Genomic DNA, 15,432 nt, shown 5'->3' on the forward strand with positions numbered 1-15,432 from the left:
TTTCTCATCTTTTGAATTCATTCCTGTTAGAATTTTGCTAAAGAGAGTTAATTTTCCTGTGCCATTACAGAAAAAAAGTGAGGAACTACTACCATCTAACATTGCCACTGATTTAAAATATCAGCCAGTTAGGTGTACACAACCTAGATGTGGAAAAATCTTTTGTTCTGTCAGATAGCTACAAAGAAGCACAATCTCACATCATTCAAGCATGTGCATCTATGTTCTAAGCCTGCCTTTCTCAACCAGAGTTCCATAGAACCCTATGATTCCTCCAGAGGTTGCTAGGGGTTCTTTAAAAGATGAACAATTTCTGCCTCTCAGATAAGTTATCACTGACACCAGTAAGCTTTAGCTATCTGTTAGGGGTTCTTCCCACTGACAACCAATGTAAGGGTGTTCTCCCACTGACCATCAGTGTAGTGGTGCCCCTCTCACAATGACCACCAATGACTACCAAGTTGGTGGTTCTTCAAATAATAACCAGTATAGGGGTCCCTTCTTCAGTTATAATCAATATAAAGTAGCACTTTACTGGCCACCAGTGTAAGGGGTGCTTTTCCACTAACCACCAATGTGAGGAATACTGCAATTTATGAAGCTTTTCTTTTCTGACTATTAATATTATTATTCATTTTGTTCTTACTGCAAATAATTTTGTTAATAATAAATCAGTTCTGGGAGTCAAATATTTACGTAGGCCACATTCTTTTACTTATTCTTCTATCTCAGCTTACCATTCACACCACTGTATCTGGAGGTAAAGATAAAATACCTATTAGCAGGGGTTCCTTGATACCTGAAAGTTATTTCAGGGGTTCCTCCTTGTTAAAAAGGTTGAGAAAGGTTGTTCTAAGCTGATTCCCTTGGTCTTATCTCGAATGAATAAAACTTATCCAGGTAAACCCAACTTTACCAACTCCCTCAGGAATAAAATGAAGAGGGTTTCTCCACTGCTCTAAAGATGCTGTAACCATAATATTTGATGATAGGTTGTCAGTCATCTAAAAGCTATATGATCATTGTATCTTTAAGACCACCACGTCTGGACATTGATTAATGTTCTGATTGATACATGGTTTTTCTTTTTTTGTTATGCACAGACATTCACAGTCATACCCTATGGACTCAGTGATACCCAAATTGCTCTTGTAGCAGGTAGAGGATTTGGCCAAATGATCAGACAGAGGGTAACTTTAATCTGAACTTTAATAAACATGTGCAGAATAGGATTAATAATTCAAACAGGGTCAAGAAAAGTCTGTATACAGTACAGAACAATGCTCAGATGCAGGTGCGGGCTTCTTTAACTCCTTTTCTCATACTCCACTACGCTCTTGCTCAATGTTGCTTTATACTACAGTATAGACCAGAAACACAATACCATGCAGCACAAGGTTTATTCACACCAAACAGTACCTTCCAAAGTCTGTGTATATGGAAAACAAATGTCTGAGGAAAAGTTGGGGAAATTTTCCAATGGGAACATTTTATCTAATGCACTTGGTGACAACCAGGGATCCCTCAAATGTGGAGGGATTTTTATCACTTCCTGTTTGGCCATGGCACAGGACAGGATGTAATGGGAAATCTTTACAGATGGCAAAAACCTGTAGGAAATTATTACCCTCCTTCTAAATTTTTTTTTGCTTTAACACTTTAAGCTTTAAAGAAAAAAAATCTTATGTCAGCACATAGGAATGTCAGACCACATCTCACACAAGCTCTCCTATGGTCTGACACTCCCCACTGAACAATGCTCTAATCAACAGTGCTCCTACTCCTTGAGGGGGTATCAGAAAGCTGAGCTGCTTCTTGTGTGTGAGATTCTCCTACATGCTGCCGGCAGAATCACTTAGCAGATTAAAAAAAAGTATAAAAGGTGGCATAGTTATTAATGTATATACAGGTAGATAGCTTACAGTAATAAACAAAGAGGGTTAAGTTGGGCTTTAAAACCCCTTCCCTCCTAGAAATCCAATTTGCATAAGTTATTATGTGTTACTATCAATAGTTGTTACATCAGCTTTATTTATTTTAGATACTATGTTACCTTATTTTTACTATAAATAAGGTAACATTAATAATTCTGCTGGTTCCAAAACATAGTTTAGAGAAATGGCTATGATTCAGCATTTTCTATTCTTTAAAGAAATGTAGGGAAGCCTGCATCATCTGTTCTTTTTATTTCTACAATACCGCTGTTTTAATCCCATTGTTTTGCAGGCAAGCAAGAAGAAAAGGCAAAGTGATTTTTGGGACAATTGGAGTGACTGGGGAGATTGTAGCCGAACCTGTGGTGGGGGTGTAAGCTTTAGAGAACGACAATGTTACTCTCGTAGGTAAGTAGCTACCTTTTCAAAACCTTATTTTTGCTTAAATTATGGGCTACTCCTTAGCCAGCTACATATGTACGGGTTTGTGTAGTGCTTTGGCTTCATCACATGACCTGAAATTATGGATCTCACACTGCCACTATTGTGATGCTTTGGCTTGATCTCATGACCTGAAATAAAGAATCCCACCACTGCCACCATTTTATGTGCTTGGCACTTAGACTCCTTTTTAAATAGGGAGATCTCCAATTGCCTTTTTTTCATCCTAAAGTGGAATTAAACCCTCCTATCCTTTACGGCCAAGGAAGCTGCCTTCTTGGCCTTTGATCTGTAATTGCCATGATGCTGCACATGTGATCAGCTATGACACCAACCATTTAATGGTTTTACAGTTCAGTTGCAAGCTAACAAAAGCACACTTGTAAACTGCAACAGTTAGACCTCATACAGATTGGGCATTTGCCCAGCTCTTCTAAATGCCTTTACTCCTGGCAGGAGATAAGAAGCTTAAAAAAGTGCCTTAAGGTGTGTTTTGCAAATGCGTTCAGGCACGTCAAGTGTTTGAGCATTCATTCATTCCATTGGCCATAAAATTAATTCATTCTGGCCATTGGAATGAACACTCAAGTGCAAAATTGACCTAGCATTTAGGCATCTTTACAGGTGTTTAACTCTGTAAAGAGACACCTTAAGCATGTTTCTGCTCAAATGCTCCTCTGGACCCACTGAAGATGACAACTGGGGCTAATTGCATTAGCAAACTCTAAGGCTCCCCCGCCAAATGGCCGAAGATAAAATGGCCCGATAGAGTGACCACCGCTCACACAAGTCCAAACCCGCCGCATGAGAGAGCAGGAGAACGGCAGCGTCACAGGCTCTCACACACCTCTACTGGCTGCAACAAGACAGTGCACACAAGCTGGGGAGGGGGCGGTCTGCAACTAGTTTCGGAGGTCCTGCCCCCTTCTTCAGGCTCTATTGGGCCGTTTTATCTTCAGTCACTCGGCGGTGAGAGCCTTGGAGTTTGCTAATGTGATTAGCCCCAGTTGTCATCTTCAGTGGGTCAAGACATCTTTAGCAGCCATCCAGCCCACCCTGTCTACCTTCTTGGATTACCACACACTATACCACAGCACCTCTACATGCAGTCTGCAAGTTATTCAGCTGTAAGTGGATATTGGAATAAAATGTTGTTTTTACTGGCCCTATTTTCTCTTTTTAGATTTCCGTTTACTATGGTTATACTATAAAAAAATGATGAAATGTTTGAGGGTTATACCAGGATGCATGTAATCAATCTGATTTCCACTACTGCAATACTGTCTAATTGGCTGACCTAAAAAAGTAAAGAGATGAGCAATTCTGTAACTTTGCCAACACTTGTTTACATTATGCATGTTCTGGGTCTGACTTAAAAGAACTTGAATCAAATGTAGCTAGGGAACTAGCATTTTCAGAAGAAGATATTGGCACCCCTGTACTACTTTTGTGACAGAATTTCTTTATCCTGCCTATCATTTTTGCAAGAGCTGCCCTTGCATGCCTTGTGTATGAAAAAAATTATCCTTGTGGTCACAGCTTTATTTTAAATATCGTCTGATCCCCATCCAAAGAAAAAGGGATTATAGATATAATATTTTAATATTTCTTATGAGAATAATTACTCCATTATTGCTATCTAAAATGGAACATAATGCCAGATAGCTCCATTATTGTTATGAAAAAAGGCCCTATGACCTTTTTTGTGAAAAGTTGCTTTTTCTGTTGAAAGCATGTATCCAATTGACACCTGCTTATGTCCTAAAGTGGTAATACACCCAAAAACAAGAATTTAAAATACCAGTTCCTAAATGTGGCTGCATTTGTTTTCTTTTTTTTTTTGTTAGAATTTCTCTTTTTTTCTACCTGGTGATCTAGCCAGTTAGTCTTGTATTTTTTAAATTTCCTTAACAGGCCAAGCTGTCCAGCAAAAGTAAAGTTAGAACTCATTCACACTTGCAAAAGTTCTTTCCACCCTCTTAAAAATAATCTGCACTTTATTGCTTTTCATAGCGTGGTTGAGATGTGGTATGTTGCCACTGCCTGTTTTAACCCTGAAAAGCCTGAAACATGCAGTGAAGCTGCAGTGTGGCAATGGAATAGAAGAAAAACCTAAAGAAAAAGAAAACAAGTGCACCCACCACATCTATTGTTGGTAAGGTGCAATATATTAAAGTTTTTTGTTGGGTTAAATAACGCTTTAACCTGACACTACACTTGACAATCTAGTTGTACATTTTTCTTTGGCTCTACCAGCATCTATGTATTAGATAGGCATATCTGTCCGGATACTAATCTAATGAATTGTTTCAAAAAACCCTCATATTTCCTAATGTTTTCTTCAGAACACAATGATGTCATTGTACTTCTGAAATCCTACATGATGTTATGTTAAATGAGAGGCTTGTGGCATTACAATCCTTTTATACCATTTTAACATTACACCCACATGTACCTACACACCCAAGGGCTCATAACTAAAGCATTGGGCATTCCTAATTATAGTAGTAACAGTAATATTTTCAGTCTCCCAGATAAAACTGCCTCTTTAAAACATCCCCTGAAGCCACATTCCTCTAACAGGGTTCTTACGAAAAGCTTAGCCCTTTTAATTGCAAGCTCTGTAAACCAAGTTATATATCTGTCTGTTAGCCTGAAGGTAAAAACTTTCATTACAGGATAGGCTTGTAATGTCTATTTAAGATTTTGTCTGTTTCAATCACCATGCTATTAGTTGTTATACTCTTCTGGCATGTGCTCATTGACTCAAATCATTCCACATGGAAGCTTGACTGTTCATCTTTGACTTCAGAGATATAAAGCGGTTACAGAGTACACATGCCTGGCACATCTGGGTGACTAAAGGGAGTGAAGGTCGCAGCAGAAATGGCAGGGTAGATCATGTAATTATTAAAGTACTTGAAAAGGAAATATACAAGAAACATATCCATGGCACTCAAAATGACTGCCTATAACTAGTGTATGCTATTGTTTTATAAAGTGCTGGCTAAATACTTTTATTTCATTTTTGATTGCATGACCACAAACTCACCAAATAATGTGTCCCACCCTGAGAGAAATGGGTGGATACTATTAGCAAGGCCAATGTAAAGCCAGAAGTGGCAAACCCCCAAGCTCTATGAGACCAATCACAAAAGGGCACTATTGGAGCTTCCTCAGAAAACAATGGTGCATGCACATTGGAGGAAGCTTTCATTGTGTGTGTAAAGCACAGTGGGACAGGAAGCTAACAAAGCTAAGCCATTCTGTATCTTATTCGGAGAGACAAAGAATTGTCGGCAAGGCACTGGTATTTAAACTATCAACAGAGAACTGGTACTTTAAACCTAATTTAAAAGACTACACATATGGGGATTTTATAATTCATTTATCCTTCTGAACTTTGTATTGCATGATTTTGATTTGTGCCTGGACAGACACTGTAAGGATATTGATGCCCCTGCAGCTGCTACATCTCTGTTTGCTACACCAATGCTTTCTTGTCACCCCTGCAAAGTGAAGGTAGTACTTCAAAAGGAAACATTTTAGTGAGCAGCATTATTAACTATCCCTAGCAATATTGTGGCTGCATTTTGGAGTTGATTTACTAAAACTAGAGAGTGTAAAATCTGGTGCAGTCGTGCATGGTAGCCAATGAGCTTCTAACTTCAGCTTGTTCAAATAAGCTTTGACCATAAAACCTGGAAGTTGATTGGTTTCTATGCAGAGTTGCCCCAGATATTGCACTATTCAGTTTTAGTAAATCAACCCCACTGTCTTCATTTTAGCATGAAATTGAAAAAACCCTATATACAGTACATACAAATATGTGTACTGTATATAGGGTTAGGGTTTTCATATGAGAGGTGTAATAAATATATTATAGCACTCTTGTCTGTTTCGCAATATTTAATTTTAAAGAGATACATTTCTGGAACTAAATTTATGCTACTGTGCTCTTCAATGTAAGTAGATTTGTTCATCTCCCAAGCAATCCGCAAGGAAGCACAATTAAATATTTATTACAGCACTCAATCTACTTGGATACTTACGCTGTAGAGAAGACTTTGGAGATTAAATAGTGTCCTAAATCCAGGGCACTTGCCCTAATTCTTGTGAGCTGTGGAAGTTTTTCTGTGTCTTGCATGTTATTTAGGTTCAGATAATATGTACATACAGCATCTCACAAAAGTGAGTACACCCCTCACATTTCTGAAAATATTTTATTATATCTTTTCATGTGACAACACTGAAGAAATTACACTTTGCTACAATGTAAAGTAGTGAGTGTACAGCTTGTATATGTAGCACCTTACAAGGTGGGTGCTAGGCAAAGTATAGTGGGCCTTGGCTGCCTAACAGCAGGGCCATGATTTTCAGCTGGACTGTCATGTCTCTCATGTGTGGCTATTGAGACTGGGGAGTCTCCCCACTGGCTCCATGAGAGGGTTCGCATTGGGCAGTGGAGGAAACCCAATCAGTGGCACATCTAGGCCTGTATCTACTCCAGAAAGGCAGATTCTGCTGCACAGGATTCTGGGAGTGGGTATAAGTTTGAGGGGAGCGCATGACGCAGCGTCTTTGGCGGGAAGCAGAATCTCAGAAGGGAGAGTGCGGCTGTCTCTCCTCCTGTCAGCAGGATCGGGTGTCCCAGGCGGCTTGCCTGAGGGGACGGAGTGAGCTGAGCTGCAGAGAGGATCTGGTGTACCGAGGACCAGCAGAGCTGAGGGGGTCCAGTTTCAGGAAAGCATTCTCAGTTCGTGAGCACTGCAAACTGCCCCTGGGGGTCTGCCTAGCAGAGGGGACTACTCCGGTGAAGGTCCAAGGGATCCAGGATCCAGGAGCCAGCTAGCGGTAAAGGGCGTGCCAGAGTCGACCCTGAAATGTAGAGGGGGTGCCTAGTGAGAGGACCCTGAAGTGTAGAGGGGGTGCCTAGTGAGAGGACCCCGAAGTGCAAAGAGAGCGCCAGCGGTTGGGCCCTGAAGTGTTAAAGTGTACAGCGTGCAGTGTACAGTGTTGAGAGTTGCAGCAGCACAAGCAGTTACAAGGAGCTACCTCAGTCAGTGAAGGGCTGGAGGGAGCTGTTCACAGGACTTTTGAGCTAAACAGAGTGTCAAGAGTCAAGTTTAAGCACAAGTTCAGCAAGTCAGTATTTTTCAAGCGCCAGCAAGCGTTGGTCGGCATTCAGCTGGCGTCAAGACAGCGCTAACAGGCATTTTTCTGCAAAGTCTCCCAGTTGTACCTAGTTGAGCCAGAGGAGTATCCCACTCATTCCCTTCTTCCATCCCTATCCTCAAATAAACAAAACAAACCAAAGATGCAGGAATTGTCTCCAATCTCACACTTGGGTATTCAGCTTAAATGGGCTGAAGGTGTCACCGGTAACAATGGCAGACCGACATCAGGCCCTATGCCTGGAAAACCTGCTACATATAGAAGTGTAAATTTACTGTCCCCTCAAAATAACTCAGCACACAGCCATTAATGTCTAAACCGCTGGCAACAAAAGTGAGTGCACCCCTAATTGGAAATGTCCAAATTGGACCCAAAGTAGCCACCATTATTTTCAAGCACTGCCTTATGCCTCTTGGGCATTGAGTTTACCAGAGCTTCACAGGTTGCCACTGGAGTCCTCTTCCACTCCTTCATGATGACATCACGGAGCTGGTGGATGTTAGAGACCTTGCTCTCCTCCACCTTCCATTTGAGGATGCCCTACAGATGCTCAATAGGGTTTAGGTCTGGAGACATGCTTGGCCAGTCCATCACCTCAGCTTCTTTAGCAAGGCAGCGGTCATCTTGGAGGTGTGTTTGGAGTCGTTATGTTGGAATACTACCCTGCGGCCCAGTCTCCGAAGGGAGAGGATCATGCTCTGCTTCAGTATGTCACAGTACATGTTGGCATTCATGGTTCCCTCAATGAACTGTAGCTCCCCAGTGCTGGCAGCACTCATGCAGCCCCAGAACATGACAATCCCACCACCATGCTTGACTGTAGGCAAGACACACTTGTCTTTGTACTCCTCACCTGGTTGCCACCCAACAGGCTTGACACCATCTGAACCAAATAAGTTTATCTTGGTCTCATCAGACCACAGGACATGGTTCCAGTAATCCATATCCTTAGTCTGCTTGTCTTCAGCAAACTGTTTGTGGGCTTTCTTGTGCATCGTCTTTAGAAGAGGCTTCCTTCTGGGATGACAGCCATGCAGACCAATTTGATGCAGCGTGCGGTGTATGGTCTGAGCACTGACAGGCTAACCCCCACACCTTCAACCTTTGCCTGGCAGCACTCATAGGTCTATTCCCCAAAGACAACCTCTTGTCAATCTTCTTTATAGCCTAGGTCATCTTTATGAAGAACAACAATTCTTTTTTTCAGATCCTCAGAAAGTTCTTTGCCATGAGGTGCCATGTTGAACTTCCAGTGACCAGTATGAGAGAATGAGAGCGATAACACCAAATTTAACCCACCTGCTCCTCATTTACACCTGAGACCTTGTAACACTAAAGAGCCACATGACACTGGGGTGGGAAATTGGCTAATTGGCCCCAATTTGGACATGTTCACTTAGGGGTGTACTCACTTTTGTTGACAGCAGTTTAGACATTAATGGGCATGTGTTGAATTATTTTGAGGGGACAGCAAATTTACACTGTTATACAAGCTGTACACTCACTACTTTACATTGTAGCAAAGTGTAATTTCTTCAGTGTTGTCACATGAAAAGATATAATAAAATATTTACAAAATTGTGAGGGGTGTACTCACTTTTGTGAGATACTGTATGTACATTCTTCCTGTTATTGCTTTGGTTGTATGTTATGCCATCACTTTATTGTATATAAAGTTACACTAATCATGTGCTGGTATGTCTGCATATCTTTACTCTTAGAAATCTATGCTGGGTGTATTAGTACTACTGCTGTCAGTTACTTTGGGTGAGTTATTAGTTATTGTCCTAGAAAGGGATCATCTCTAGATACGCTGGTGCCCTGTTCTAGGTGGAGGCACTGCCAATTATGTATTCATAGTCCACTCTTTAGCGAAGGCTCTGGCTCATTCGGTTACCTGCAGGTTAGCCTGTGTGGCGAGGGCAACTTCATATGACCCCCCCCATTACAGGGCTACATACACAAACATTAAATTGCCATGGTCATTATCCCAATGTAGAAATGTATAATACACATACAATAGCCTTCCATAGGTGTGACCACAGCTTTCCGCTGGCTGGCTGCTTTAGCACCTGACCGCTTCAGTTACCCATAGCAGTGGCAATATAGCCTTTTCTCCTCCAACTCCTTTGCAGGTTAGACTTTTCTAATGCCTCTTCATCCCTTCTCTTCGTTCCCATTTTAACCGGTTGCCGACCGCCGCACAACTATTTACTGCGGCGGTCAGCCCCGGACAGGCAAAGTGACGTATATATATACGTCACTAGCCTGGGAGCCAATAGCGGGCGGGCGCGCTCCCGCCTCGGCTCGTTCACGGACACCACTGTGCGTGTGACCGGCGGACCCGATGTCCGCTGGTCACTCGCGATCGTCCGCTGTGAAGGGAGAAAGGCAGGCGGCTAATGTAAACAAAGCCGCCTGTCATTCTTCCCTGTGTAAAAGCACTGATCTAACGGTCCTGCTATGTAGGACCATTGATCTGTGCTGTTACACACACAGCCACATCCCTGCACAGTTAGAAGCATGCCCCTAGGGACACACATAGTCACTGCATCTCTAATAAAGTTAACCCCTTCCCTGCCAGTGTCATTTTTACAGTAACAGTGCATATGTATAGCACTGATTACTGTAGTAATGTCACTGGTACCCCCAAAAGTGTCAAAAATGTCAGTCAAGGGTCCGATCTGTCCGCCGCAATGTCGCAGTACCGCAAAAAAAATCGCAGATCGCCGCCATTAATCGTTAAAAAAACAAAAAACAAAAAATGACAAAAACCTTTCCCTTAGTTAGTAAACGCAATAACTTTTGCGCAAACCAATCAAAATATGCTTATTGTGATTTTTTTTTACCAAACATAGGTAGCAGAAAACAAATTGCCCAAAAATTTAAAAGAATTTTGATTTTTACATTTTTTGGGGGGGAATTTCATATAAAAAAATGTGAAAAATATTGATATTTTTGCAAAATTGTCGCTCTTTTTTTGATTATAGCGCATGATCAAAAAATCGCACAGGTAATCAAATACCACCAAAAGAAAGCTCTATTTGTGGGGAAAAAAAAACGTCATATTCGTTTAGGTACAGCATCGCACGACCGCGCAATTGTCCATTAAAGTCACGCAGTGCCGAATCGCAAAGTACCCCCTGGTCAGGAAGGGGGTAAAATCTTACGGGGCTTAAGTGGTTAAGCCCTGTTCTATTAATTTCTTTATACTGTTCTATTAATACACCATGCATGCACCCCTTTTCTAAGGAACTTCAGACTAGGCACTTTCTTGAACATTAGAACATTGACTTGAAACTTGTGCAGATACAAAGCAGTATAAAACAGTCTCTCACAGATTTCTCCATACACAACTTTAGTTATTCCTATCTTCAGGCTGCTAGTTCCTACCTCATAAATAAAGTAAAGTCCTTTAAGTAGAGTTCATGTTCTGTCTTAGGCACCATGACTGGAGTAGAGTAGAATTACATGTGGCTGCAGTCCTCCTTGTACTTTCCCATCAAAGACCCAAGGACCAAATTAGGTTGCCTTCCTATTTATTAATAGCTTGCCACAAGGTGGCATAGCCATAAACACCCAGAAGTCAACATATTAACCCTCTCCTGACTTCTGCATAGTCAAAAAGACAAAAATTGAAGTGAAGAAGTTATGCAGCAGGCTAGTCCATTTCGCTGAAATTTCATTGCAGCAACTCAAAATGGTACTTATTAATTTTTATGGCCCCAACGTGCTTGTATGTGTGCCTGACAACGTCAGGGCATGCTCCTAATGAGACAATGGATGGTGTCCTGGGGTATTTCCTCCCAGATCTGGACCAGGGCAGCACTGAGCTCCTGAACAGACTGAAGTGCAATCTGGCGGCAGCAGATGGACTGAAACATAATGTCCCAGAGGTGTTCTATTGGATTTAGGTCAGCCGAGCATGGGGGCCATTCAATGGTATCAATTCCTTAATCCTCCAGGAACTGGCTGTATACTCTTGCCACATGAGACCGGGCATTGTTGTGCACCAGGAGGAACCCAGGGCCACTGCATCAGCATAAGGTCTGACAATGGGTCCAACGATTTCATCCCTATACTTAATGGCAGTCAGGATGTCATTGTCTAGCCTGTAGAGATCTGCGAGTCTCTCCATGGATACGCTTCCACAGACAACCACTGACCCACCACCAAACCGGTCATGCTGAACGATGTTACAGGCAGTATAACATTCTACACGTCTTCACCAGATCCTTTCACGTCTGTCACATGTGCTCAGGTTGAACCTGCTCTCATCTGTGAAAAACACAGGGCGCCAGTGGCGGATCTGCCAATTCTGGTGTTCAATGACAAATGCCAATTGAGCTCCACAGTGCCGGGCATTGAGCACAGGGCTCACTAGAGGACGTCGGGCCATCAGGCCACCCTCATGAAGTCTTTTTATGATTTTTTGGTCAGAGACATTCACACCAGTGGTCTGCTGGAGGTCATTTTGCAGGGCTCAGGCAGTGCTCATCCTGTTCCCCCTTGCACAAAGGAGCAGATGCTGATCCTGCTGATGGGTTAAGGACCTTCTAGGGCCCTGTCCAGCTCTCCTAGCGCAACTGCCTGCCTCCTGGAATCTCCTCCATGCTCTTAAGACTGTTCTGGGAGACACAGCAAACCTTCTGGAAATGGCACGTAGTGATGTCCCATCCTGGAGGAGTTGTACTGCCTGTGCAACCTCTATAGGGTCCAGGTATTGCCTCATGCTACCAGTAGTGACACTTACCCTATCAAAATGCAAAACTAGTGAAAAACTAGTTAGAAAAGATGAGTAGAGAAAAAAATGTCAGCGGCCATCACCTGTAAAAGCATTTCTGCTTTGGAGGTCATCTCATTGTTGCCCATCTAGTGCACCTGTTAATTTAATTAACATCAAAGCAGCTAAAACTGATTAACAATCCCCTCTGCTACTTAACTGTCCAGATCAATATCCCAGGAGTTTAGTTGGCTTGATGCTATACTCTGATTATCCTGGGATGGGGGACCTCGACATCTTCCAGGCCTTCGTCGACCACTGCAACAGCAACACCTTCGGGTTATCCTTTACCCATGTTATAGACCCTGTGCGTCTGGTCTTCCTTGACCTGGAGCTCACACACGCCGACAACGCGATTGTGACCCTCAATCACATCAAATCGGTGGCTGGCAACTCTTATCTTCATTATGAGAGTTGCCACCACCCATCTTGGAAGACCAATATTCCCAAGGGACAGTTTCTGCGGTTACGCAGAAACTGTTCCCGTCTGGAAGATTATGAAACCCAGGGTCAACTCATGAGAGTGAGTTTTTTGGAAAAAGGATTCCCGGAGGAGTTGGTTCTAAAGGCATTCACTGAGTGCAGGGACATATCCCCTTCCCGCCCATCTGGGCCCACCTCCACTTTGCAAACCATCCCCAAAGCCCGATTCATCACCGGGTTTAACAATAACTTCAGACGTATTTCCCATATTCTGAAGAAACATTGGTCAATATTACTTTCTGATCCCAGATTAGGCCCCCATCTCCCAGCAGCCCCCCATGTGGTTTACAGGAGGGCACGGACCATCAAGAACGTCATAGCTCCCAGCAAAATCAACGCATCCACGTCTAATAGGCCCTTGGACATCAGGTCATATTTTAGCGACAAAGTAGGCACCTTTCAGTGTAGGAAGAGAGGGTGCCTCACATGTTGCTTTATCCAGCATGGCCGTGAATCCTTCTGTGACTCCTCTGGCAAGAGCTACAGCATACGCCAATTCATCACCTGCACCACAGAATATGTGGTATACATATTACAATGTCCTTGCAATTTACTTTACGTGGGCCGCACCATCCGTCATCTGCGCACACGGATTGGTGAGCACCGTAGAGGTATTTTGCAGGGACTAAATACTAAAAATGGGAAACCACCCCATAGTGTGCCCCGACACTTTGCCACCCACCATAAGAGCCTAGTACAGGACCTTAGGGTGTGGGCGGTTGAGTGCGTACCCAAGGGTTCCTTGTCCAGTAATGAACGTCTCTCCTTGCTTTGCAAGAGAGAGACGTTCTGGATTTATAAGCTTAATACTCTGTCCCCCCATGGGTTGAACGAGGAGCTCGACGCTTACACTGTGGTGTAACATTCTTTTTGGTTGGGCTCGAGGTCGTCATCTGTCATTTTTCATTTTCTAAAAAAATTTTTTAATTTTTTTTTTTTTTTTTTTTTATACAATTTTCACATATTGTTTATATATTTTTCTTCCATTTATTTTCTATGATATTTGTTGGTTTGTTTTTGTTTTGTCATGTCATTATGTCATTGTTTTATATTTATCATGATTTGACACAAGGTGGAGCCAGAGAGTGGGGGGCAACGCCTCTTCCTCCTCATACCCTATATATGTGCCATTTTCAGTTAGCCACAGGAGATCTGAAGAAGGGCTTGGCCCGAAACATGTCATTTCCCTCCAATTGTGGCATTCCCCAATAGCTCCGCCAGGTGACCCTTTGGTGGTGCTAGAGCCGGGTCGTTGGTGAGCCACCTCCACACTTCCGGCTACATCGTGGGTCCAGCCCCTGGTGCGCATGTCGGCGCTAGGCACCTGGTGACGTCATCTCCCGGCGCCGCGTCAGCAGGGACTGACGAGCAGCGGCCGCTGCCACCTCGGGCGCGCACCACCACCGGAGCTGTAGGTCGGGGTTTGAGGATACCACCCCTCCATCAACCTCTTCTCACCCCAGGCATCGCCCCATCCGGAGACTCACCCGCAGCGAAGGCTCCCGATCCGATCGAGGCTGTCGGTCAGCCCATCCACAGGTGACACACTGTCCAGACCTTACTGGTGGTAAGGCGTTGTTTTCCTGCCTCTGGGTCCTCCTTGCTTTTTGAGTTATCTCCTTTGGTACCATGTCTACATGCTCAGTATTACTTCCCTGGCACACCATTGGTTTTTCCTTGACCAGGAGCCTATTTTATTGATTTTAATAAACAAGTTTATTATCCAGATCCCGAGCAGCATCCAAGTTTTTTTTCTTTTTTTTTTTTTTTTCTTTCTTTTCATGTCATTTTGTCCGGGAGCGCCATCATACCCGATTTTTTTGTGTTGTTAAAAAGTGTTCCTTTAATGTTTTTGAGGAGTGTATTTTAATAAATAAAACGGTGCAACGGTAACAACATGAGGTAGAACATGGTGGAGGGCATACCCCAAAGTAGGCACCTGCCTACAAGCTGTATGTAGGTTTTAAAAAAGGCTGTAATAACAGCTTGTTTAAGGGTGGCCTAAACAGTAATCCCTCCCAATGGATGCAGAAGAATAGTAATGTACTTAGAAAGTCTTGTGAGCATGTCACATTCCAGTGAAAGTCTGTTTTGTTTCTTATTCATTCCTACTTTGGGGTTCACTTTGAAATCAGATAAGTAAGTCTTTATTCTTTATGTAGGAAGAATCTAGAGAAATGTTTTGCATGTTATGCAATATAAATTGAGTCTAGATACAACACTTTTGGGGTGCATAATTTTCACAGACAATCTGGGGACCTATGTATATAATTTGTTTTGTCTTTTTACAGCATCTTTGATTGGCTAATTTTAGAGGGGCTTTGGAATTGTAGTACTATTAAAGCAACTACTGTGTTTTATTGTTCTTTGTTGTACTTAAAAAAATTTGTGGGAGACAAATCTCTGTTTTTTTTTGGATTTTTTTTTATTTTGAGTCTTTATTTTGAGCATATTATATATTTTTGTTTTGCATTATTTGTAGTCTGAAAACAGGTAATTTACTGTTCATTGTGTTCATAGTACCTATACTGTAAACTGCAGACCTGGATTGCTTTGTTTTCAATTTATTTTACACCTTAAGGCTGCCTTCACACTTGTGCGACTTAGGATCCGCCT

The 15,432-nt window shown here is 42.6% G+C and overlaps 1 protein-coding gene across 2 annotated transcripts in view; it reads left to right on the forward strand.

The window, feature by feature from the left end:
- PAPLN (papilin, proteoglycan like sulfated glycoprotein) overlaps positions 1–15,432 on the forward strand; it is a 169,514-nt gene that overhangs the window by 73,449 nt on the left and 80,633 nt on the right. For both annotated transcript variants that reach the window (XM_082275588.1, XM_082275589.1), the window contains exon 4: positions 2,227–2,342. In XM_082275588.1, coding sequence (XP_082131714.1) covers positions 2,227–2,342 — 116 coding nt within the window. The remainder of the gene's footprint in view (positions 1–2,226; positions 2,343–15,432) is intronic.

Source organism: Pelophylax lessonae (assembly GCF_965119305.1).
Source record: "Pelophylax lessonae genome assembly, chromosome: 13".
NCBI classification, from domain to species: Eukaryota; Metazoa; Chordata; class Amphibia; order Anura; family Ranidae; genus Pelophylax; species Pelophylax lessonae.